This window comes from Phyllopteryx taeniolatus, chromosome 9 (assembly GCF_024500385.1).
Source record: "Phyllopteryx taeniolatus isolate TA_2022b chromosome 9, UOR_Ptae_1.2, whole genome shotgun sequence".
NCBI classification, from domain to species: domain Eukaryota; kingdom Metazoa; phylum Chordata; class Actinopteri; order Syngnathiformes; family Syngnathidae; genus Phyllopteryx; species Phyllopteryx taeniolatus.
The window spans coordinates 26,393,117-26,418,026 of record NC_084510.1 but is presented as its reverse complement, the minus strand read 5'-3'; the positions used below and the strand labels follow the sequence as shown (position 1 = coordinate 26,418,026).

At 44.5% G+C, this 24,910-nt stretch overlaps 1 protein-coding gene across 5 annotated transcripts in view; it reads left to right on the top strand.

The window, feature by feature from the left end:
- Positions 1-1,580: 1,580 nt before the first annotated feature.
- The window catches only part of LOC133484181 (membrane-associated guanylate kinase, WW and PDZ domain-containing protein 3), a 115,733-nt gene continuing 92,403 nt past the window's right edge, over positions 1,581-24,910 (top strand). For 3 of the 5 annotated variants that reach the window (XM_061786387.1, XM_061786390.1, XM_061786389.1), the window contains exon 1: positions 1,632-2,329. In XM_061786387.1, coding sequence (XP_061642371.1) covers positions 2,023-2,329 — 307 coding nt within the window. In that variant the 5' untranslated portion in view covers positions 1,632-2,022. Of the gene's footprint in view, positions 2,330-24,910 lie in introns of all 5 variants that reach the window. The other 2 variants (XM_061786385.1, XM_061786386.1) reach the window with 2 other exon arrangements.

Genomic DNA, 24,910 nt, shown 5'->3' with positions numbered 1-24,910 from the left:
TATTTTTATTTTATTAGCATTTTAAAATATCTTTGTAGATTTTTGAAAATGTTAAACCGGTCAGTGTGACCCAAGGAATGTTTAGTCAAAAAAGAAAATAAAATAATTAAAAAAAAAAAGAAATTTGCAGGTATGGCTAGAAAAAGTTTACATTTCAAACTTTTTAAATTTGTAAAATTAAATTTGGGTCAATGTGACTTGCAGTATGTTTAGAAAAAATAAAAATATATATTTATGGAAAGGAAGTAACAAAAAAGTAACTTCAAAATGGGTCAGCATAACCCATTGTACATACTTAAAAAAGAAAATAAGCCCAGCATATATATATATATTTTTAAAAAAACATTGAAAAATATATTTCTTTAGCCTTTAAACTGGGTGATGTCCATCACCTTTAAAGAACCAACGATGACATCACTGACATATGACTGTGCTCTGAGTCAGCGTGCTCACAACGGATGGAGCAGCCATTCGAGCGCATCCATCGCCATTTGTCATACCGCCGTCAACATGAACGACATTTACGCTCTTTTACCTCACACTAAACCGCTTTGTACATTCCTACAACGGTTGAGTCAACTGAACACCTTCATGCAAACATGCTGCATTTCCAGTATTCACATTTTTACAGCTTATTAAACATCAATTATGTATGAACAAGGCTGCATTAAAAAAAAAAAAATAAAAAAAAGCTGCAGATTGGGAGACGAGGGATAATAATTCGTGATTGATGTGGGCGTGCACACTCGAATGCTGTTAAATGCAGACGACCAATAATATTCGCGTAATGTGGCGCGGTGCCTCCAGAAATACATCTGGTGGGAACTGGAGCAGTAAATTGCACGGTGGCCTCGTCAGTAGGTGGCGCTGCGGAAGCAACGATATCCTCACCAATAACACTTTTGTGCACGTTTTGTACAGTGGTGCCTAGAGATATGAATTTAATTTTTTTCTCAAGTACTCAAATCATCTTTGCCCACTCAAATGAATGGAAATGACTTTCATCTGTTCCAGCCTCCCAAGAAAAACAACACAAACATTTGTAATGTTTTTTTGTTTTTTTCATCAATGGGAAAAAATAGCAATCTCTAATATTGTACTTTATAAAAACATACAGTAATCACATAATTAAATTAAATAAAATGAAAAATGAAACCGTTTTTGTCACTTAGCATCAATTGCATGGCCATTGAGCTGCTGCCCTCCTTGGCCACTTGGGGGCAGTATAAGGTAGACAGAAGAGCCTCTCCTCGCAGAGGATAAAGAAAATATGACTGCGAGTACTGTTCTATTGCATGTCCAAAATGTGTAATTCAACTGTTTGTTTTCCTTGATTGTAATTATTATTTATTATTCTTTGCCTGTAATTCAAGATATTTTAAAGAAAATATAAGGGCCACTCCAGTGTTTTTTGTTTATTTTGTTTTGTTTTTTTTCCAGGGTGAGTTTGAGGATACTTTGATCTAAGCAGCATTTGTCCAGAAGATGGCGCCAGCACCAGCGGCCACGCAAGCGCCAGAGGCGTCAGTGCACACAGCAACAACCAAAACCAACCCCCCCTCTCCCCCCCCCCCCCCCCAAAAAAAGGGGGGCGTACCGTTCCGGACGGACGGACGGAGCCCGGGCTGCGACGAGTCTCGGCGGTGCCAGGTGTGTTCCAACCTGCTCCGGAATCGGATGCCTCCACTACCGTGGGCTGGACTTCCGCCCGTCTGCGTCCACGCTGCTTGCCGCGTTGACGTCCTATTTTTTTTTTAATTAGGCGGAGGAGAGCGACCCCGCGATTGCTGCGCTTCGTCGGCGTCTTTACGCACAAGGAGCGCTCGTTGGAATCACCGCGCGGATGACGCTCCGGCACACCTTCCACGGGTGGGAACCACTCAGGGAGATGAACCGGGCTGCAGAATTACTCGCTCGGCGTTATTAGCCCGCGACGTTAAAAATAAGAAGAAGGGGAGAGAAAGAAAGAAAAAAGACCAAAAACAAGCAAGCCTCTTGTGGACTTGTGAAGTCCAAGGCAACATGTCCAGAACCCTGAAGAAGAAGAAACACTGGTCCGGTAAGGTGGTGGAGTGCGCGGTGTCGTGGGGCAACCTGGGCGACTTCGGCTCCGTGGTGGAGGTGCTGGGGGGCGCCGAGCTGGGCCAGTTCCCTCACTTGGGCCAGATGAAGCTGGACGTGCTGGTGTGCCGCGTCGGGAAGCTGCCCTACTACGGCGACGTGCTGCTGGAGGTCAACGGGACGCCCGTCAGTGGACTTACCAACCGGGACACGCTGGCCGTCATACGACACTTCCGGGAGCCTGTTCGCTTGAAGACGGTCAAACCCGGTGAGTCCACTTACCACTTACACTTCTATACACTACACTCTTCTTTTCTTTTTTTAATTCTTCTTATTTTATTTTTTGGGGGGATTTATTGTAAATTTTTTTAAAAATCCAACTCTCTCAAGACAGAAAAAAGCCTGGTGCCTTGATTGAATGAGTTGAATTCGCAAATCATCGTTCCCCGTTGAAATCAATGGAAACGCCACAACAACAACAACAACAACAACAACAACATACAGTAACCCGATAACATGATGAAATAGGATGTCAAGAATGAAACGGTTTGTCACACATGCATATACTACACGTAGATTTGATGAATCACAGAAGAAGACTGTCACAACAAATATGACCTCCCCCGTACCTCAGTCTCCAATTGGCTGCACTGGCGCTGTTTCTTTGTGGTCTCCTTACCATGGCCAACAGCCACAAACACTCTCATGATGCGTTCAATGTGGTGTTTTTTGGTTTAGTTTCCCCCCCCCCAGCAGTGACCACAGTGTCCACTTGGTTGCAGTAACCTGTTATTTTGCTGCCCTCAGTCTCCTCTTGAGTAAAATATGGTCTCCTTAGCTTGGCCAAAAACTTCAAGTAATACAGGAACGCCATAGTGTAGTTTATCAGGGTGTATCGTGACGCGTGTAATGAGATGTGGTATTTTCAGTCACCTCAGTCGGCACTTGGATGCAGTGACCTGTGTTTTTGCTGCCCACAGTCTCCTTTTGACTAAAATCTGGACTCGTTCCCATGGCCAACAGCCACATACACCCTCTTGATGTGTTCAATCCGGTGTGGTTTTTGTAGTTTAGCTGTCACCGCTGTCTCCATTTGAATGCAGTGGCTCCTTTCCTTGCTGCCCTCAGTCTCCTCATGAGTAAAATGGGGTCTCTTTACTATGGCCAACAGCCAGAAGTCAACAAAGGAGACCCATTGTTGTTTGTTCACGTGTCTCATGATGTATCCAGTGTGACTCCGGCCACTGCAGTACTCCACAGTCTCCACTTGGCTGCAGTGGCCCGTTTTCTTGCTGCCCTCAGTCTCCGTTTGAGTAAAGTGTAATCTCCTTGTTGTGTCTGCGTTGTGATGCCTTCAATGTGCCGTGGTTTTCAGTTTTCCACGGTACTACAGTATTTTGAAGTGGACGCAATAAAAATTCTCGTAAGCTTTGAAAACAATTGAAGTCTTCCCTGAACCTAACATGCGTAAGATATTGATTGGAATCTGTAATAAATTGACATAGGCTTGCTTAAATGTTCTGAAAAGTTGTCTTCTTTTATTTTGGTATAAGCCAGCGTTGTTGCCCGTAGTGTCCCTTAACTGCTCTAATTGGCGGGTTGTCTCGCATCACTTTCTCAGGGGGATCGAACGCTGATAATGGCAATAATGGCGTAGCAGCCTGGTTGGAGACATCAAGTCTAAGTGCACTCCCATGCATAGAAACAAGGCCTAATTACATCCTCCATTATTCAGCCTGTGCGCACTTATGCAGCGGAGTGGCGAGGCCGCCTGCGTCCTGTTGTCTCATCACGGCGTGATGCCGCCTACCTCTGACTTCCAAGCGCTGATAGATAATAAGGCGGGATGCCGCTCTGGCCGGGCCTTAATGGAGTCAGGTGGGGGGGTGGGGGGGGGGGGGGGGGTGCCTTCAGTGCGACCGTCAGGACAGTTAAAAGAGATGGTCCAGCTCGCTGCTTATATCCGGGAATTGTGTCTCAAAAGAGCAAATTATACCATCCTGAATGCGCCGGAAACGGCAAGCAGCTCAGTCCCACAAGAACTCAACCCGGGTCGGGCTCCCTGGAGATCAGCTGCACATCCGCGCTACGCACGCCTACTCTGAATATGTGTGTGTGTGTGTGTGCTCTTTTGGAGTAACGGGCACGCACGTGACCTGACACCGTGTGTATTTTGTGGCTTACGCTCCCCAGAGCTGCGAGCAGCCATCTTTACTGGCCCACTAAACCGAGGATGATTAATAAAGTGCATGAAGGGGGAGCAAGACTTCTTGAATCTTTAAAATGACGCTCACATGAGGCATTTTGGCTCTTTTCGGGCGATAATGTGCAGAATGACCACGTTCGGTGTTAGCTACCCATTCACGGTCGAATGAGATCCAAGAGCGGTATCCAAAAGTCTGCCCTGACAAAGATAACGTGTCAGCCAGTTTTGATTAACAACCACGATGATAAAGTAAGCCCAGGGAACCTCATTCCAATGACAATTCACCCGCTGAGCTGAATGGCTGAATTCCACGTGTCCAACAGAAGAAAACACCTTCTGCTAAGGTACCAAACTTGAGAGGACGCAAACGTACTTATGCGCTAATTTCCCTAGCTTGGGGAACCTCATTCGAATATCTTTCCAACAATCTGCTGATGAGTATTATGGCTCATGACGACGAAAGAATGTGTGCCTTCCTACGGCAAAATATTTATTCCGCGAGAAATGTATATACGTACACGCTTCCGTCAACAATGTCTGAGGTTCAGCGCTAAATCTCCTCACATTCAAATGCACTTGAAAACTATTGACAGTGAATCCAACGGAAGAAAACACCACTCCCAATATACCCAAGTCAAGAGGATGCAAACATATTAGCATGCTAAATTCTTTACCCCAGGGAACCACATTCCACTGGCTTGTCACCAACCTGCTGATGATTAGGATGTTCAATTTTCCATGGCAGGAAATACTATGCGTCTCCTCATAGGGAAATCTTTAGAATTGACTCTAAATTGCCCGTAGGCGTGACTGTGAGTGCGAATGGTTGTTTGTTCCTATGTGCCCTGCGATTGGCTGGCAACCAGTTCAGGGTGTGCCCCGCCTCCTGCCCAATGACAGCTGGGACAGGCTCCGGCATGCCTGCCACCCGCGTGAGGAGAAGCGGCTCAGATAATGGATGGATGGATGGACGGACGGACGGCCGGCGTGTAGATGGCGGCGGCCTGGTCCCTGCACGCCCGCGCGAGCGTCCGCATCGTATATACATTCCTGCTTGCCGCCCTCATATTTTATTCACACCTCCTGCATAATTGAACCGGCGAGTGGATGTTCTCCACTCCGATGGAGTCGCCGGATCAGCTGTTGTGACGACTCGGCGGCGACTCGTGACGAGCGACGGCAGACTTGCACTCCGGGTGTCACCACCAGATGTTCTTCGCCGAGGAAGCTAGCCTCCGAACAGAAGCCGCACGCGGCACTTGTCGTCGGCGCGCGCCCAATCCTCCAGAGGCCGCGCCGCGCTTGACGATGAAGACGTTCTCGCCGAGACGCGGCACGGCGGCCGGGCCTCGTATCTCTCTCTGCTACCTTTTGATTGAGTCGGGAGGAGTGACGCCTCTATTTAAAGATCTAGGCTGCTGGAGTCTATTTCGGCTGTTGCATCTAGCTGAGACTCACGCACACAAAAAAAAAAGAAAAAAAAAAAAGGTTGCTGAGTGTTCATTACTCAGTGCGGCCGAGTTGCTACGAGGGTTGCAAAATGACGGGAATTTTCAAAGTTGGAAACTTTCCATGGGAATTAACGGATTCTTGGAACTAAACCAGGAATTTACCAAATTGAAGGTTGCCTCTTAAGAGGGAACTTAATGATATTTGGGGGAAATATCTTTTTATGTAATCCTTACTAACAAAAATAAATGAATGCAAGGACAGTTATACCTTGACTGACAAGTGCCCCAATTTACCAGTTTTTTTCATTTATGAGATGTCGCTTGGTCCAATTTCTTTTTGTGTTTTAGGGCTGAAAGTAACAATTATTTTAATAATCGATGAATCTGAAAAAAAGAATTGGCAGCTTAATCGATGAATGCGATAGTAAAAAAAAACAAACACTTTAATTCCACTTAATTTCCACCCCTCGATTAAAAAAACAACAACCGAGAACGATTAATCAAACTTGTTGTCGATTTGCTTATGACAATACAAAATGTTTCCATTTTTGCTCTAATGTGATCCCTTTCCATTAAATTACCGTCCATTCCCATAAATGTACACGATTCCCAACGTTTTGGAATGTTTAAAAATTTGCCAGAAGCCCAAAGTTTGGGAATTGAATTTGAAATTGACAGAAAATTGTAGCATCTGCTGCTACCACTGCATTTGAACAATCGAACACAAGCTGCTTCTGAAAATATAACAACGCTCCTTCGCCATCCCTTTTTCATGGCTAACCCTCGAAGAAGAAAAAAAACCCACCAAACTTCGACACCATAGTTGGTTAACATTAGATGGCATCGACAAAAAATAGCTGGTAATTTTAGCTTCGCCCACCTGTCTAGGATACCTGCTTCTGATCGGGGCGCATTTGGATGAATTCCCAAGGAGGAAATCGTCAAAGTACAGTACAAGCCCTGGCATTCACCCAAAATGGCTGCCTCAAACCAAAAAGGCTGACTTCCTGTTCGTTTCCGGGTATGGGTTCTTGAGACTTTTTCGTGCGTCCTGCTGTGATAGATGCGTGCAACCAATTTCGTGTCGATTCGTGAAAGTGCAAATATTTTTAACTCGTTCTCCACCAATCAACCGATCTTGACGACAATTGACATTGCTACTTTGAAATCCCAAAACCATCCGGCGCAAATGTTCCCGGCACAGTGAATAACAACGAAGCAGATGGTCCATTATTATTTATTTATGTATTTATTTATTATTATTTTGGGGCGAGTTTAATCATCTCACAGCGCAGCGTGTTTATGCTCATTGAGCTTAAGCGTTGATAACTGCCGCGGCGATGATGATGATGAGAGCCTTTCATTTGAAAGATGGCGCCGTCGTTAATCTGGAGGCCAAATCGCACTATCGTGTTTTAATGCAGTCACACTTTGTTGAGCTATCGATTCGCAGTTTGTCAGCCACTCTCCATTGCACGCCAACTTTCCCCCGGCGGAATATTTTCCAGCCGGTAGACGACCGTTATCAAACGGCAACAGCTAGTGGGAATTATTCTCACGAATGCACCTCTCGTATCGCTGAGGGGCCTCTTGATGGCAATCGGCTGCAAAAATTGGAAACAAAAAAAAAACCCAAAACATAGCTTTGGAGGGGTGTCAGGCATTTGAAACGGTTCTCTTCACCCAGACTAAATGATGATGTCACGAGTGGAGTGGGGGCAGGTTATATGTAAATTAGCCCTACTGTTACATCACAGTGGGGCGGGAGTGCACAACAGGTCGCTCACAGACACATTTTCAGAAAGGGGCACATGATAAAAGATGGAGTTTAATGTCACACTTGATTGGTGGTCAGGTGTTCCAGAGACCCAACTATTTGTATAGAAGCTATTCAAAAGTAAGAACTAAATTCTAACCATTTGTCAAGGTCAGGTTAGGTGATTTTGGTTAGGAAATAAAGTGAATCCCAGCATATTTGTGAATTCATCTATTTGTGGATTTTTTTGGAACCCATTTGTTTGCTGAAAAACCCACCAATTCCCTATTTTTGTGCTCAGGTCACAGGAATGAAAGTATTACATTGGGGCTATTGTATTGTTTTATGTTTCATGTTGTTTTGATGTTTTGTAAACATCACGTAGTGCAGTTGTATTGGTGCTTTTTTGTACTTGCTTTTATTTGGCCTTGTTTTGCTCTGCTGTCTGCAGTCTGCTTTAAATGAGAAACTGTTCTCAATTGTGTTCGCTGGATAGATAAAGGTTATCAAAAAAAACTTGTCTCGTTAAAAAAGTTTATTTTTGTTGATTGGGGGAGGCTAGATTTCAATTGGGAAAGATGATTTGAGATACAAGTGGTCACGGAACCAATTCAACTCATGTCAAAGGCACCACTGAAGTTGAGAGTGGCCCTGGAACTTCATTATTAAGGTATTAGCGGGTGTGCGTGTACCCCGTTTTACGAGCCCTCTTGCACCCCCTTAATGCCTATTTATTGTGTTGCATCATTTAAAAGCTACCATAACAAACAAGCATCTTTGACGTCGCTGTTATCGCGACGAGACACAAAGATTTCCAAATGTTTGTTGTCGTATTTTCCTGCAAAGCGCTCTGTGGAACATCTGACCTTTCTTTGCCGCCACCGAGGTTGCTTTCAAGGCACGTTGTTGATTAGCAGCCCGCTCGTCCTCCGTGGCTCTGCTCATCGAGCTTTTCCCCCAGTGAGCCTGCAGGAAGCTGTCAGGCTTTGAGTCGAGCGCGCTACGACACACACGCACACAACAACACACGCTCTGTCCAGCGTGTCCATGGATCAAACATAATTGTGTCCTTAATTCATGTCTGACTACATTAGTAACATTAATGAAAGATGCCTAGATCGTCGGGGTGTTTGGCAGCCACATTATTTTGGTGCATTAGCAACTGCTGCTAATGCTGGCATAACACGAATAGTGTCCAGGCTGGCCCACTGGTATGTGTAAATAGTCGCTAGTGTTCCCTTGCTATTTGTGAACAACGAAAATCTGCATGTAATTAACACCCAATGAAGCTCCTCCACTCACTTCAACATGCTTCCTTGGCACCAAGATGCCACCTGATGCCAGCAAATCACGACTTTTTGTCAGAGTGAAGCTCCTCAATTCACTTCAATGTAGTTTCTTGGTACCGAGATGGCAGCAAAGCACTACTTTTGTGTAAATGGAGCGCCTCAATTCACTTCGACACAGTTCCTTGGCACCAAGATAACAGCAAAGCACTACTTTCGATGAAATGAAGCTCCTCAATTCACCTCAACACAGTTCCTTGGCACCAAGATGGCGGTAAAGCACTACTTGTTTTCGAGCTGAAATTTCTCAATTCACTTCAACATAGTTCCTTGGCACCGCGATGGTGCAAAAGTAACAATTTTTTGCTGTAGCCTAAGCACAAAAACAGAAAAAAAGTTTTCAGAGAACAATGGAGTATATGCGCCAAAAAACACAACGGGTGTCCAGGCTGGTCCACTAATAGGTTTAAATAGACCCCAAAAGTAGGTGATCCAGGGTTGGCGTGACAACAGAAGGGATGCGCACATTTTCTATATTACCAGTCAATGCACTTTCAAAGTTGTCCTTTGAAGGTAAATAATGACTTATCAGTGACTCAGACTTTCTTTCGCTGAATTAAAAGAAAATTATATATGTGCACTATGCACGTGAAATGTGTTTTTGTTATATAAGTTAAGTTTGAATGGCTCTTATTGGAAAAATAGCACATTTATGCAAAAAGCCACTGCTGTACAAGCACTGTAAGCTGTAAGTCTGTAAGCTTGCGCGGAAGCTAATGCTAGCACAACAACAACAAAAACGTGTTCAGGCTGGTCCACTATCGTGTGACAAGACATCTAAACTTGTTGAACATTCTCCCTAGAACCAGTCAGTACTTTAAAAGTGATTTCCAATGTTATTTTAAGGTCAATATATTACTTATTATTCCATAATGGCAGACAAAAACAATAAAAAAATGTATTGACCTTTTTGCCAAAAGAATATACATGTTAACTATATATGTTTTATTGTATCATGAAAAGCAGTAACACACATTGGCTAAGTTTTAAAGACTGAAAATGAACAGGGTTCTTGCTTTGACATCGTGCCGTTATTCGTGATAGTCGATGTTAACATGAGAATTATGACTATTGATCATCATTACCATTGATTTGGGCTACGGCGCTGCGTCTCAAATGTGTCCGTTTCCCCGGTCAGATGTTAAGATTGTCTGCAGAGCAATTGTTGCGACAAGATCAAGATGGCTGCTTGTTCCTAAACAAGTCCTTCTATCCAATCCAAGCATCAGGACTCAAAACTGGGGTTAATGAGCCTCTCCCTGTAGGTGCTCCCCCCACAGTGAAACACTGAACCCCCCCCCCCCCCCCCCACCCAGCACGCTCCTCTGAATGCTGGCTGGTCACCGTAATCCAAAACAAACATTTACTTGACTGCGACCTTGCTTACAAATTCTAATTTTGTCCAAACAGATGATGTATTGTATGTCATTCAAAATCAATAGGGTGCTGAGGAGAACAGCTGACGACGACTAGTTTGTTGAGCCGTTTGAATGTGTACTAATTTGACTTGATTGTGCCGGATTTGTTTACAATAAAAAAAAAAAAATATATTTCTATATATAAAAATCCTATTCATTTTTGGATGCACTAAAATTCAAACGCGTGCATGCTCTGATGACAAAAATTGGACAGGTTAAAGTTTTGTGCAAATCAGGTGAAAACTCATTTTGGAGACACATTTAAACGTATACTAATTTGGTCTCTGCGATCATAGCCAGCTTGTGCTGGACACAATTAAAATTCAATAGGCTTCTCGCTCTGACAAAAACAGTTAAGAGCTTCAAAGGGGCTTCACAGTTGTTGATTTTCTTTTTTTTCTTTTTTCTTTTTTTACATTTGAGCATACTGGACTCGATTAACCTTAAATCTCAGCAGGATACAATTAAAATAAAATAGGGTTCTTGCTCAGACAAGACAACAGACAAGAACAGCTGATGGCGTCAAGTTTGATGCAAATCTATTTAAAGCTGTTCTTGGAGAGCTATTTTAATGTATACTAATTTGATGTCAGGAATCACAGCCAGCTTGTGCAGGATACAATTAAAATAAACAAAGAAAATACAATTCAAAAAAGAAAAATCTGAGATAAAACATTTGAGCATGTATGAATTGAATGTTTGACCACGCTCGATGGCTAGATCACGCTCAGCTTGCGTGCCAGTCTGTTAAAAACCAATAGGACTTTTGCTCTGATAACAAAAGTTGATGGCTTCAATTTTGATGAAAGCTAATTTTGTCAACACATTTAGACATATACTAATTTGATTTAAGAGATGAGAGCCAGCTTGTGCCGGATATAATTTCAAAATCGATAGGGTTCTTGCTCTGCCAAAGACACTATCAAGTTTGATTAAAATATGTTGAAAGCCGATTTTGGAGAGCCGACGACATAGAAGGTTTGTACCGGATACATTTAAAAAGTCAATTGGGTTTGAAGCAAATATGTTGGAAATTGGAACATTTCAGCACTGATTTAGACCTTAGACCTCAGAGATCACAACCAACTTGTGCCGGTTGCAGTTTAAATTCAGTAGGGTTCTTGCCCTGACAACAGTCAATGGCATCAAATTTGATGCAAAGCTCTTGAAAACTAGCCATTTATTTGCATCCTCAGAGATTAAAGCCAACATGTGCCAGATACAATTAAAAATCAATATGGTTCTTGCTTTGACAAAATCCACCGAGAGCTTCAAATACACTACAATTCTGTTGAAAATGTAGACTTTTGAGCATATACTAAATATACCATAGACCTTAGAGATCACGGGTAGCTTGCGCCGGCTACAATTAAAAAAAACAGCACGGTTCTTTCTGCAATGAGAGTTGTTGACGGTTTCAAGTCTGAAGCAAATATGTTTAAAATTGCGACATTTGAAAATACTAATTCCAAGAGGCGGCGTTTGACTGACCGGCGCTATCGTCAAGGACGTTATCTATATGCAGAGCTGATTGCTACATGCTCCAGCGCCACCCCCCCCCCGCAAAACCTGCCACCCACCCAGTCCCCCTTCGCCCACTGTAATGACTGCCAATTTGGCTGATGCGCCTCTCGGCCATTTTGTGAGCCATCCAGATGTGCATTATCCTCCAAATGCTGTTTATCGCTGCAAGATAGCAGCCCGGGTCACCTCTGGACCGCTCACAGGTAATGGGCCTTGACTTCTGAATTAGACTGTCCGCACGAAAGGTGATTAGCAAGCAGCTTAGCATTCTGGGCAAGGGGTTGGGGGCGGCGGCGGCGGTGGTGGTGGGGGGGGGGTTCTTTCTGTGATGTGGCTCATCACGAAGCGGGCACGCTGCGGTTTTTCTGATGGCCGAGAGGAGCTAAGGATGGCCTGATGGGACCAGCTGTGATTTGCAAACTCGAGATGGCCAATTTTCAACAGCCGAAACTCCTGCGGCAAGAGTCACCGAAATAGTGAAGCTCTCAGTCCAGAATCTGGCAGCCAATTTGCGCTGTATACAGTTAAACTTCAGTAGACCTCAAGTTTGAGGGAAAGCGTTTTGAAATTGTGAAATTTTAGTATATATGTACGAATTTAACCTCTGACCTCAGAAATCCTGGCCAGCTTGTGCCAAACACAATTCACAAAAACGGTTGATGGCTTTAAGTTTGATGCAATTCTGTTGAAAGCTGGTTTTGGAAAGCCAACATCTTGTACCGGATACAATTAAAATTCAGTTGACTTTTTGCTCCCACAACAGTTGATGGTGTCAAGTTTAAAGCAAAGCTGTTGAAAATTGACACATTTGATTTCCCTTAGACCTCAGAGACCACAGCAAGCTTGTGCCAGAAACAATTACAAATCAATCGGTCCTTTCTCTGATATCAACATTTGTCAGCTTCAAGTTGGTTTCAAATCTGTTTAAAAGTGAAGCATTTGAGCATATAATAATTTACCATTAGAGCTCAGAAATCAGCTTGTGCCGGATACGATTAAAAACCAATCAGTGCTTGCTCTGACAGCAGCACTTCACAGCTTCAAGTTTGATGCTAATGTATTTAAAATTTAAGCATTTAAATGTACAACCCCAATTCCGATGAAGTTGGGACATTGTGTTAAACATAAATAAAAACAGAATACAATGATTGGCAAATCATGTTCAACCTGTATTGAATTGAATACACCTCAAAGACAAGATATTGAATGTTCAAACTGACAAACCTTATTGTTTTTAGCAAATAATTATTAACTTAGAATTTTATGGCTGCAACACGTTCCAAAAAAGCTGGGACAGGCAGGTGGCAAAAAAGACGGAGAAAGTTGAGGAATGCTCATCAAACATCCCACAGGTGAACAGGCCAATTGGGTACAGGTGGGTGCCACGATTGCTTCCCTGAATTGCTCAGTCATTCACAAGCAAAGATGGGGCGAGGTTCACCTCTTTGTGAACAAGCGCGTGAGAAAACAGTCAAACAGTTTAAGGACAACGTTCCTCAACGTACAATTGCAAGGAATTTAGGGATTTCATCATCTACGGTCCATAATATCATCAAAAGGTTCAGAGAATCTGGAGAAATCACTGCACGTAAGCAGCAAGGCCGAAAACCAACATTGAATGCCCGTGACCTTCGATCCCTCAGGCGGCACTGCATCAAAAACCGACAACCAATGTGTAAAGTATATCACCACATGGGCTCAGGAACACTTCAGAAAACCAATGTCAGTAAATAAAGTTCGGCGCTACATCCGTAAGTGCAATTTGAAACTCTACTATGTAAATCAAAAGCCATTTATCAACAACATGCAGAAACGCCGCCGGCTTCTCTGGGCCGGATCCGGCTCATCTAATATGGAATGATGGAAAGTGGAAAAGTGCTATGTGGTCCAACAAATCCACATTTCAAATTGTTTTTGGAAATTCTGGACGTCGTGTCCTCTGGGCCAATGAGGAAAAGAACCATCCGGACTGTTATGGACGCAAAGTTCAAAAGCCAGTATCTGTGATGTTATGGGGCTGTGTTAGTGCCAATGGCATGGCTAACTTACACATCTGTGAAGGCACCATTAATGCTGAAAGGTACGTACGTCTTTTTCATGGACGCCCCGCTTATTTCAGCAAGACAATGCCAAACCACATTCTGCATGTGTTACAACAGCGTGGCTTCGTAGTAAAAGAGTGCGTGTACTAGACTGGCCTGCCTGGAGTCCAGACCCGTCTCCCATTGAAAATGTGTGGTGTATTATGAAGCGTAAAATACAACAACAGAGACCCCGGACTGTTGAACAGCTGAAGCTATACATCAAGCAAGAATGGGAAAGAATTCCACCTACAAAGCTTCAACAATCAGTGTCCTCAGACTTTTATTGAATGTTGTTAAGAAATGTTGTTTATTGAATGTTTTTAAAAGAAAAGGTGTAAACATGACCCTGTCCCAACTTTTTGGGAACGTGTTGTCGCCATAAAATTCAAAGTTAATGATTATTTGCTAAAAACAATAAAATTTATCAGTTTGAACATGAAATATCTTGTCTTTGTAGTGTATTCAATTAAATATAGGTTGAACATGATTTGCAAATGATTGTATTCTGTTTTTGTTTGTTTAACACAACGTTATTGGAATTGGTGTTGTATGATAATTGACCATTTGAGCTCAGAAATCAGCATGTGCCGGATACAATTAAAAACCAATCAGCGCTTACTCTGACAGCAGCATTTCAAAGCTTCAAGTTTGATGCTAATGTATTGAACATTTCTGCATTTAAACTTATAATAATTGACCATTTGAGCTCAGAAATCAGCTTGTGCCGGATGCAATTAATAACCAATCAGCGCTTGCGCTGACAACAAGTGATGGCTTCACGTTTGATGCAAATCTGCTGAAACGTGAAACATTACAGCATATAATAATTTATCATTATAGGTCAGAAATGAGTTTGTCCGATACAGTTAAAAACGAAGAAGGTTCTTGATCTGACAAAAAAAAAAAAAAGTTCAGATAAATCTGTTAAAAAGCTGATTTTGGCGTAATTTCAGCATATATTAGTTTGACCTCAGAGCTCAACGGCTAATTTTCATCAGCCGGTACTCCACAATCCGCAGCCTATTCCTCCTCGTCCGCACGTTCGGCGGCAGGGGAACGGCCGGCTTTGGCGGAATCTTAATAGCTTTCGCGTTGGCCGCCTGCTGCAGGCGTGCGGCTGAATGTCAATGAGACATCAGACCCGACTGCGGTGGGCGTCGTGTGGAGGGCTTCTTCATCTGGTGACGTGCCCGAGGCCGCGAGTGTCTCCAGGTTATCTGCTCGTCGAGAGTCTTGTCATCCCGATGTAATTGGCCGAGCCGAGATGGCAGAAGAACACGGTTCACGCAGCCCAAGCTTTGAGTGTGAACAAAACCAGTCAGCCGATAGCAGGGCACATAGAGACAAACAAGCATTCTCGCTCACATTCGCTCCTATGGACAACGTGCATGATTTTGGAATGTGGGAGAGTCACAGGGAGATCTTGCAAACTCCACACAGGAACGTTGGGGCGGAGATTCAAACCTCGAACTTCAGAACTGCGAGGCAGACGTGCTTACCATAAGGCCACCACAATGAAACCTAATCCTAATCTGATTACAGGCTGACGAAGGGTCGAGCAGATGGACGGACGCGCGGCGCTCGTTAACGCCCTTGCGTAACTGTCCGTTTGGGTGACCACATTCCTGCGAACGAGAACGAGAACAGAGGGGACCTGCAATGCATCCTGGGAATTCTCTTGCCTTTAAATGAGCAAGACCCGTGTTCATTTTCATTCACACGACATAGAAAATACAACTAATTATTGGAATTGCAGTGGTGCCTTGAGATACGAGTGACCCAACTTTTACTTATTTATATATTTATTTACATTTTTTTGCTTTGACTTGTGAGGGAAGTTTGAGGTACATGTGGTTGCAGGCAAGTCAACTATATATGTGCCTTGCAATTGGCTGGTGACCATTAATTTACCAGCATTTATTTTTTCAATTTAATTTATCATACTGACCCCAAGGATGATTTACAAAACACTTTCCACGCCATTATTCAAGCTTCCCGAAAACTTTTTAATGAATCGACATCTTACCCTGCCTCCTCTACTATGGAACCAATGCAGAGTACGGCCTTTGTTACCATGACAACCACAGGGGAGCTAAGGGCTTGCGACGAGGCCAGCTGCTTCTAGCGACAGATGTGGAGCCCAGAGAGTGTGTGTGTGTGGGGGGGGGGGAGCTTCTTTAAAGACAATAAAAAAGTGTTTTCACTTGTGGGGGCAGCGCTTCATACGCTACACTGCGTGTATGTGGCGCACCGACACCAAACACAAATGCAGCGCACCTGTGCACGATGTCGACAACTTTACAGAGCAATCAAGTGTGTCCCAAATGTGTGCGCAACTTTGTGTCCCAAATTTCATTGTCCATTTCATTGTAATTGACTGCCACTGGTTCTCTGAATAAACAGCGTGACGTCAGGGTTCTCCCGTGCAGCGTCTCGGCCTGAAGCGCTTTTCGGTCTCGCTCGAGATGCCAGGAATTACAGCGACTTTGGGCAAATTAAAAATATGAGCTCCTCATTTAGCGCCTTGCGTGACTTGACGTCGGCGCCCTTTGTTTGCACGTTCAGAAATCAGCTCGTGAAGCCCTTTTATTTTTTTAGAATTTTTTCTGAGCCTGTAACGCATCTCGTCTGCGTATTGAGCAAGGTAGTCATTTATAAAGGCTTTATAGTATGGCTTCCTCTCAAATAAATGCTTTGCACTCTCTTCATTATTCATACACGTTCATTTTTAAATTTTTCAAATCACTGCTTGGTCTATAATATAAATAGGTAATCTGTATATAAATACCTCTTAAACAAAGCCACCGCTGTCGTCATTGTGCAACTTCATGACTGTTCTGTATTAAATATGCATATATCATATACTGTATGTGGACGTAAATACCAGCAAAACAAAGTCCCCCCCCTGCTGTCATGACTGTATTTGGCCAAGGAATTGATACATTTACAAACTTATTCATGCACTTTCATTTTATAATTGTGTTACTGCGCTGCATTAAATATAAATGTCTCTAAGTAGCCCAAATAGAGAGTCGACGTAACGCTCGCCCTTCGGCGCTTGACGTCACACGTTGGGAGAGGACCTTGATTATTGCAGACAACATACGTCAGCTGCGTCAGGCCGTTTCGTTCAAAGTGGCTGGCCAATATCGTTTCACGATGCAGTCAAATTCCCGGCATGCTTCAAGGACGCGCGTCCGCGTCTCGTACGACGTCACCGGCCAAGATTTGTTTTGCTTTGTCTCTCATTTATCATTATAAATATTTTTGCTTAATAGTCACTGATGAACCAGCATACATTTAATAAGCGCAAAGCGGCGATTTCTGACCTCCCAACTCGCCTGTACTCAAGTATTGTCGTGTTTTTACAGAGGTTTTATCTTTGAAAATAGTGATAAAACCTCTTATTACTTCTTACTATGTGAATCGGATCCCACCATAAATCCTGCTTGCATATTCACAGTTCAGTTTTTGGGGGGGAACCTGTCCTCCCATCGTCACTGAAAAACTCAACTACCTGCTGTTTTTGTGCTCAGGCCGCCAGCTTGTGGCATCTTGTCGCCAAGGAGCCATGTTGAAGTGAGTTGAGGAGCTTCATTGAGACAAAAGTAGGGCTTTTAGGCCATCTTGGTGGCAAGGAACTATGTTGAAGCGAGTTGAGGAGCTTCCTCTAGACAAAACTAGTGCTTTGTCGCCATCTTGGTGGCAAGGAACTATGTGGAAGCGAGTTGAGGAGCTTCCTCTCGCCAAAACTAGTGCTTAGTCGCCACCTTGTGTCATCTATAGGCAATTCTAAAGCTTTTTAAGGGTGGCATAAAGTATTTGCGGATTTCCGCTGTCCTCGACAGGGTTCCGTGCCTAACACCCGCGGATAATGAGTGCGTGCAGAATTATTCTAATGGTCATTTTGGAAGCGCTCCAGCGTTGACAAAGTGTTAGGAGCACTTTTCGCCGGTGTCGCCTGTCGTTACGGTTGAACAGACCTTCGCCGCGACCGAGGATCCAATAAAAGGGAAACATGAGTTTTTATCGGTGCTCGGTATTCTAGGCGAAGTTTGTGCATATTTTTTGTCTTCGTAACCTGGAAAGACCTTGACTTTCACCTCATTAAGACACTGTTATAGTCGTGCCAAAGCAACAGCTGCTGCTTTAACCTTTTGGCCGGGTTAGTTAACAACCGCGTAACTTTGCCTTGAGGAATGTCTGCGGAGCTTAATCCTAACAAACAATGGTAAATGCCATGGACATGCTAACACATTTTAAAGCGCGCACGTGTGTATTGATGACAGTTTCTGTAACGACGCCATTCCCGCTTGGCCTGAAGAGCAGATTGGTGAGCGCGAGAGAGGTTTTTGCCGTTTCGGGAGGGTTCCGATTTGAAGTTTTGGCTTTGTGCCGAACAAAAACTCGTCCGCATTCTGATGGAGAATAATGCAGTCCGACCAGTTGCAGCTTCGCCCAGACGGCTGGAAGCCTTTTCAGTTATGTCTTTGTTTGTGTCTCGGGCAGTCTGACAAGTATGAGATTAGATTTTTACCTCTCATATTCTATTGACATTGTGATATGCCATGTCTTTATCGGCCGGTGTCTGATATCGCTAGTTTATCTTTTGTGATGTGAATCCTGATATTCTCCTCTGTGTGCTGTCGACACGCCGCATATAAACAAGGAATGAACAGAATAGTTTAGTATATGACAGGCTGGTACAGTAGTCTCGTAGTATCAGATGGGTGCGCCCCTCGTATGAACGGGAAGAGATGGATAAATGGACTCATTGTACCTTCTGCTATCCAGTGGAAGAGTATTTAATTGTTCTGCCTGTCACTACAGATGGACGAACAAAGATGCATTTCTTTGTCGTGAATAATGACATGGGAAAAGGTGAAATTGGACAATCTCCCATGGCACATTGGATGATCACTGATCTATAAAGTCCCTGAAGGCTAAGAAACTCCAAGACATACATTTAAATCGACAAAAAGCAATTCATCAACGCTGCACCAACATGTCTTCCACACCCGACACACCTTGGTGGTGCTTCGCTCCCTGCCGAATAGATCATTTTAGTCGTTTTAGTCCTTTTAGACATTATTTCTGGGTTCTGGCTTCTGCATCCGGCCATTAGCTTTGGTCTGGAGCTCCATATTTGTCCTCTGGAAGTGTCTCCATATCATCACGTATGAGTTCCCTTGAACGTGTTTCCCAACATGGATGATGAGTGACGCCGTCCGCGTTGCGTCGCCCCCTGCGGGACTCAAACCTGACACTCCCTATTAGCTTTCAGGACTCCTTTTGGTCTTTGGGCAAATTGCTGATGTTCACGCATGTGTTTGAAGACCCTTCCGTACATATTGCATCTAGCGTATGTGACGGTCTGTGTGTCCGTTGGTTCCAGGGGAGGCAATGACAGCGGTGCTCGCTTTACGACAGAGTTCCATTCTTTTAGCGGCTACATAACCTAACTTTGTACCGAATTGGTCTTTTGAAGTCGTAACGTGTCATAGGCAATCAGCAAACTATGCTGACATAGTAGTAAAGGTAGTTATTTAAAAAAAAAAAAAAAAAAGTACATAAAAGCTCGATGGATTAAATGTGGTAGTTAGAACCCTTTTAGCAACTGACGTTTGAATAAGACCGGTGCTGCGACGCATGTAGACAGACAATACAGCAATATTCACAGGTGTAAATTCCATGTCCACTGTGGAAAAACGATTCATATTACTGCAGCTTACGAAGTCATGTTCAGTACGTCAAATCGATGAAACACTCGACAGTTGAGCACAAATGACGGCTATGCTAGTCGCTAACTTCGACGGCGGACAAGATGCCATTCCGACTTGGCCCACTTTGCGAATCGTCCGTCGTTCAGAGCGTTCCGCCGCGTTTGTTTCGGCAGTTATTCGTTTTGATCGGTAACGGCCGAGTTCACCGTCGTGTCTGAGCACGCACCTCGCCTCCACATTGCCTTCGAGTGTTTAATCATGATGATGATGATGATGATGATGATGATGTTTCCTGGCACAGCGTTAGCGGCGCCTTCCTCCTCCGACCGGTTTAAATCCCTCCGGCGGAACATGTTAAAGCCTGTAAGCGAGCTATAGAACGTCTTGGCGTTTGTGTCCCGGGAGAGACGGCTCCTTCAGCACAAAGCTAATTTTGCCGTCGTCGTGTCGAGGTGGCCGCGCTCGGCCCCGGATCGCACCTCGTGTTGCTTTCGCGCCCCCGGATCCTCATTTCGCAGACATTCGTTTTACACCTCGACACCCTCATAAAAACCCCAGGAAGATTCCCAGCAGCCTCGCTTGGATTTTTTCAGAACCCTTTTCAACAAAGATGAGAGATGCAAACAGAATCTGCATATCAAAGACATTCACTTAACTTCATTTGGTTCATCTCCACTATATTAAATGTTAATGCTCTGTTGTCAGCGAGGAACCTTGTGCTTAGGGATGTCCCGACCCAACTTTTTCACTTCCGATCCGCCTTGAGTTTTGGCCCATACCGATATCGGTCCGATCCGATTTCAGCAATAATCATACATATTTGACTGATTTTGTCGTATGAAATACTAGAAAAGGGATGATCAAGTGTTATTAGTCAAACAGAGAACAATCATCAGCAACAGGAGAAACTGACCCATTTATGATTACTGACTGAATCATATCAGACAGTCCAAGTGTACACAATGCCGTGGTGTTCATGGGGTGCATTCAGGACCTCCATGCTGTTATTGGGCCGTGGTGCATTCACGTGTCGGGGGAGGGGGGGGGGGGGGGGGGGGGTGATGTGAGGTGGCAGGCCGCAGACCCACTGAAGCGTGTTCACTCTGGCTCCCTCTTTGATTTTCTTTTCTCCGGCTGTCCTCCTTTTTCTTTCATAGATGCGCACGGGTGTATTGTGTACACACACACACACACACACGCAAGCGGATCGCCACGGGGAACTTTTAAGCGAAGGTATTGGTGTGTGTCCAAGCACTTGCCCTGCAGTCAAAGAGGAGCTCAGTCAAGCGATGCCTTTGAAAAGGGAAGCCATTTCTTTTCTTACTCGCAGCTCTTAATGCGTGTTTACGCTGGGAGGACGCATGTGTGTGTATGTGTTTGTTTGTAGACGTGTGTGCGCGTGTGTAGATGGCTGAACTGGCGTGCCCACACGCACATGCTACAGCAAAAGCGGGCCCAGATGAATAGAAGGTTGTCTGTCGCGCATCTCAACTGGATTCTCGGGCTGCTGTTGATTTAAGACGGAGGCCCTCCGCCTTTGGTACGCTACTCCCAGCGTGCCTTTCCTGATCCGCCACACGCACTCGCACACGCACGCTCCATTACGCGCAAGACTGTTCAAAAAAGGCGGGGGGGGATGGTGAAATGGTCAGCACTCTTTGACAGAAGCATGCTCTGCATACATGAGATGATGACTGGACGATTTTTACAGATTTTTTCTTCTTCTCTGTCGTGAAGTTAAACAAATACTATCGGAAAACGTATATTAAAACCGTCAAATGTTCTGCCTGTAATTCATATTTTTATTGTCAAAAAAAGAAGTTATCTTATTCATTATATTGTTTCAATTAATCGGCCGATTAGTCTGTGATCGGAATCTATCCTGCCAAATATCGCAATCAGTTTTGGCCTCAAAAAAAAAAAGGATATTGGTTGGGCCTCACACATTAAATCAGTAAAATAAAGACAAAACGCTTAATGCTCTTATAAAAGATCACATGTGCCTCTTTGGTACCCTTCAGCATCATTTAGTGAGTGTGACGCTCAGATTTAGCGCGCTGCCCTTGTTAGTGACAGGGGTCCGGATCCCCCCACCCCCCAACACCACCGCAACGCACGTCTAATAGATTGTCGAGGCTTCATTTGCGGCGGCAGAAGTAATGAAGTTGACATCTTCTCGCCCTGATGCAATTAACCACCAGCGCTGTCCAATCTGTGACCCGCCGGATGTTTGATTCCACGGACGCCGCCTTGAATCACGAGCCTGCGAGGTGTCCTGTCCGCCGCCTGTCTGCAAATAGCCAAAATCAAACAATAAACAGTATTTTGTTTTACAGGTACGCCGCGAATGAAAGCCACATCTAGTGTGTGATCAAACCGCAGCGAAGATGACACCGAGCGACTCGGGCTTTCGAAAGAAAAAAAGCGGCCTCTGATGTATTTTTAGACGGGCTAAATAATGAATGCCTGAAAAGACTGCGAGGACCCCGCCTGCCAAAGCCTCACCTGAGCTCCTTTTGAAGAAGTCGCTCTGATTTTGTGTGATGAAACCGCTAAAGTACAAACGCGCTCGCTGCGCATTCATTTGCATTGTCAAAGCAGGAACCCTACTGATTTTCAAAAGAGAGATGTGACGCTTGAGCCGGCTCCACCTCCAGTTCAAATGTGCGCGTGACGATTGTCGCCTCGCGACCACTGAAAAATAGAGAGAAATACTCCCATTGATGATGCTTTTATATGGCAAAGACAGGACCTATCGATTGTGAAAGATACACTACGTCATTCGGGATGCTTGGAATCGCTTCGTGTAAATTTGCAAACATACAATATGTGGATTGTTACCCATCTACCAGTGAAAATATGGACAGCGGCGCCCTGAGGTACGAAAATCAAAACAAAGAAAACAACCACTAAGCGTTGCCTTGAGCTAAATGCTAGCGAACAATGCAAAACACCATCGGTGTTGTGGCGTTATTACTCTTTACAGTATTTGAAATATTATAATTCTGAAATAATGATCAATCAATAAAATAACAATGAAGTATGAAAAGAATAAATAAATGGGGAAATACTGAAATGTCTTCGTCAATGGGGGGATGCCGCGGCTAAATTGGGAGCCCAGGGCCGGTCCCCGCTCCGCCCCCCCTTTTGCACGCCACTGGCACGAACTCTATTGGTTTTGACGGAAAGCTGAGTCGAGATGCTTGATGCAGTTGACGTTGAACTCCTACAGTCTCAATGTTCAACACAATGACTTCAGTCCGCCTCACTTTTCCAGTTTCCGTGGTTGTCACGCCACGTCTTTTTCTCCCCCCAATACAAATCCACCAGTGTGTCACTTTTACGCCCTCTGTGTCAGGGCAATTATTTCCCAGTGTGACATTTTCTAGCAAGGCCACGCAAACCCGAGCCGCCCGGAAACCCACCCGTCCTGCGCGCTTCCTCGACGATCCTCAAGACGGCGCGGGCCTGCAGGCACGACGAGGGGAAGCTCCACGAAGAGTGATGATTAAGGGAAAAATGGATAAGGAGCAAATTAGAGATACAGCGCGTGCGTGCCTGTGTGTGTGTGTGAGCGAGTGCGTTTATAGATTGCAAGACGGTCGGGGGGCGGGGGGGTGTGGGTGTCCTCGGGGGAGGAACTTTCACCAAACAAATGCTTTCAAATTCCCCCCCACGAATGCTGCGGGGCCGTAATGTGTAATTGCGAGCAGGCTAAACTGGTTAAAATAGAATATTCTCCCATGTGGCGCTGCTGCCTCAGCCCCCGCGCTGCGCTTCAACACGCAGACAATGAGAAGCTGCCGGAGTATCAAAAAATATCCCACCGTGATCATCGCTTTAAATCAGTGCTTCGCCAGCTGTAACCTGGGGGGCTGGGGGGGGTCCACAAAATAATATGCAGATAACTTTGTAACATTCCCAACTTCCATTTAAGTGTACAAATTGGTTAACTACGGTGCTGTAAATGGGTACATTTCAGGCCCGCTCGCATTTTTACCCTCCCTCAAACTTTGAACACATTTGAATGTATTGAAAACACACTTTTTTCAAACCAATTGCAAACACTGAAAGAAATGTACATAAAATGCTGTATGTACAGTTAACCACCAAATATTTGCAGTTTGGCATCCATGAATCAGCAGAATTTTTGGAAATAATAGCAACATATTGCTTGGCCGCCATCTTGGTGCCAATAAACTATGTTGAATTGAGGCGTGGAGCTCCATTCGGTCAGGCCATAGCCTTGTCGAATAGAAAAAGAAGGTGCTTTGCCGCCATCTTGTGGCATCTATACATACAACTCTACATTCCCAGGAGCTGACTCCCACATCACTCACCAGGCCAGGCTCCGCCTTTTAAAGTCACAGATAATGTGATAATGTGGAACGTGAGCATGGCGACCCCGAGCGGACAACATTAATACCTGCACCTCACGTGCACATTTCTCTTGTTGTTGATCGATTTTAGATTTTAAGAAATGTTGGATTGCTGCAGTCCTAATTAGCAATGACGGCATTAGCAATATCGAATGGAATTCAACTGAATTTGATGAAGTTGCTATTAAACAGGGCATGAATATTTAGGTTGAACTGTTCAACCTACAAATAATTCCCATGGCATTTCGATGTGCACGTGGTTGTTTCATTGGCATTTGGTTTATGTCAAATATTCTCGTCTGTCTCGGTTTGCGAACCCCTGCCTTTCAGTAATGTAGCATCCTGACGTTGGCCTCTCACGGGCTCCGATAGAAGCGTCAGTCCTGGCTGGTCCCGCCTCCGTCTGCCCGCTATGGCAGACAAGCTGCGATCTGGCAAACCTCTCCGCATCAGCTCATTAGCTAATGGTGGTGAGGGCAGATCAGAGATGCCCGCACCGACTCTGTTAACGCGTGCGCTTGGCCGTGAACAATTTCCCTCTGTCGGTAGTCCAGTTATTTTCTCGCCCCTGAAAGCATCCGAATGATTTGTTGTTCTTGCCACGGCGCCAAGCGGCGGAAACCGGGCCCGTCAAGCAGGTAGTGACTTGCCCTCTCCTTCTCCCGCTGGCTGCTGACGTCAAAAGCAAGATATTATTACAAGTAATTACACCTGCTATTTTCAAAGTCATTGTAGGCCTGCTTTACTTTTTGAATTGAATTCAGTACTCACTTTCTTCACTTTTTCAGCAATTATTCCCCCTATGTCAAAGTTCCAATGATTCTTGTGGCAAGATGTGCCCTGTGATTGGCTGTTGACCAGTCCAGGGCGTACCCTGATTCTGGCCCTAAGTCGGCCATGGGGTCCATCTCGAAGAAAAACAAGAACTACGGATGGGCAAGTACCGATAGCAGACTTATTTC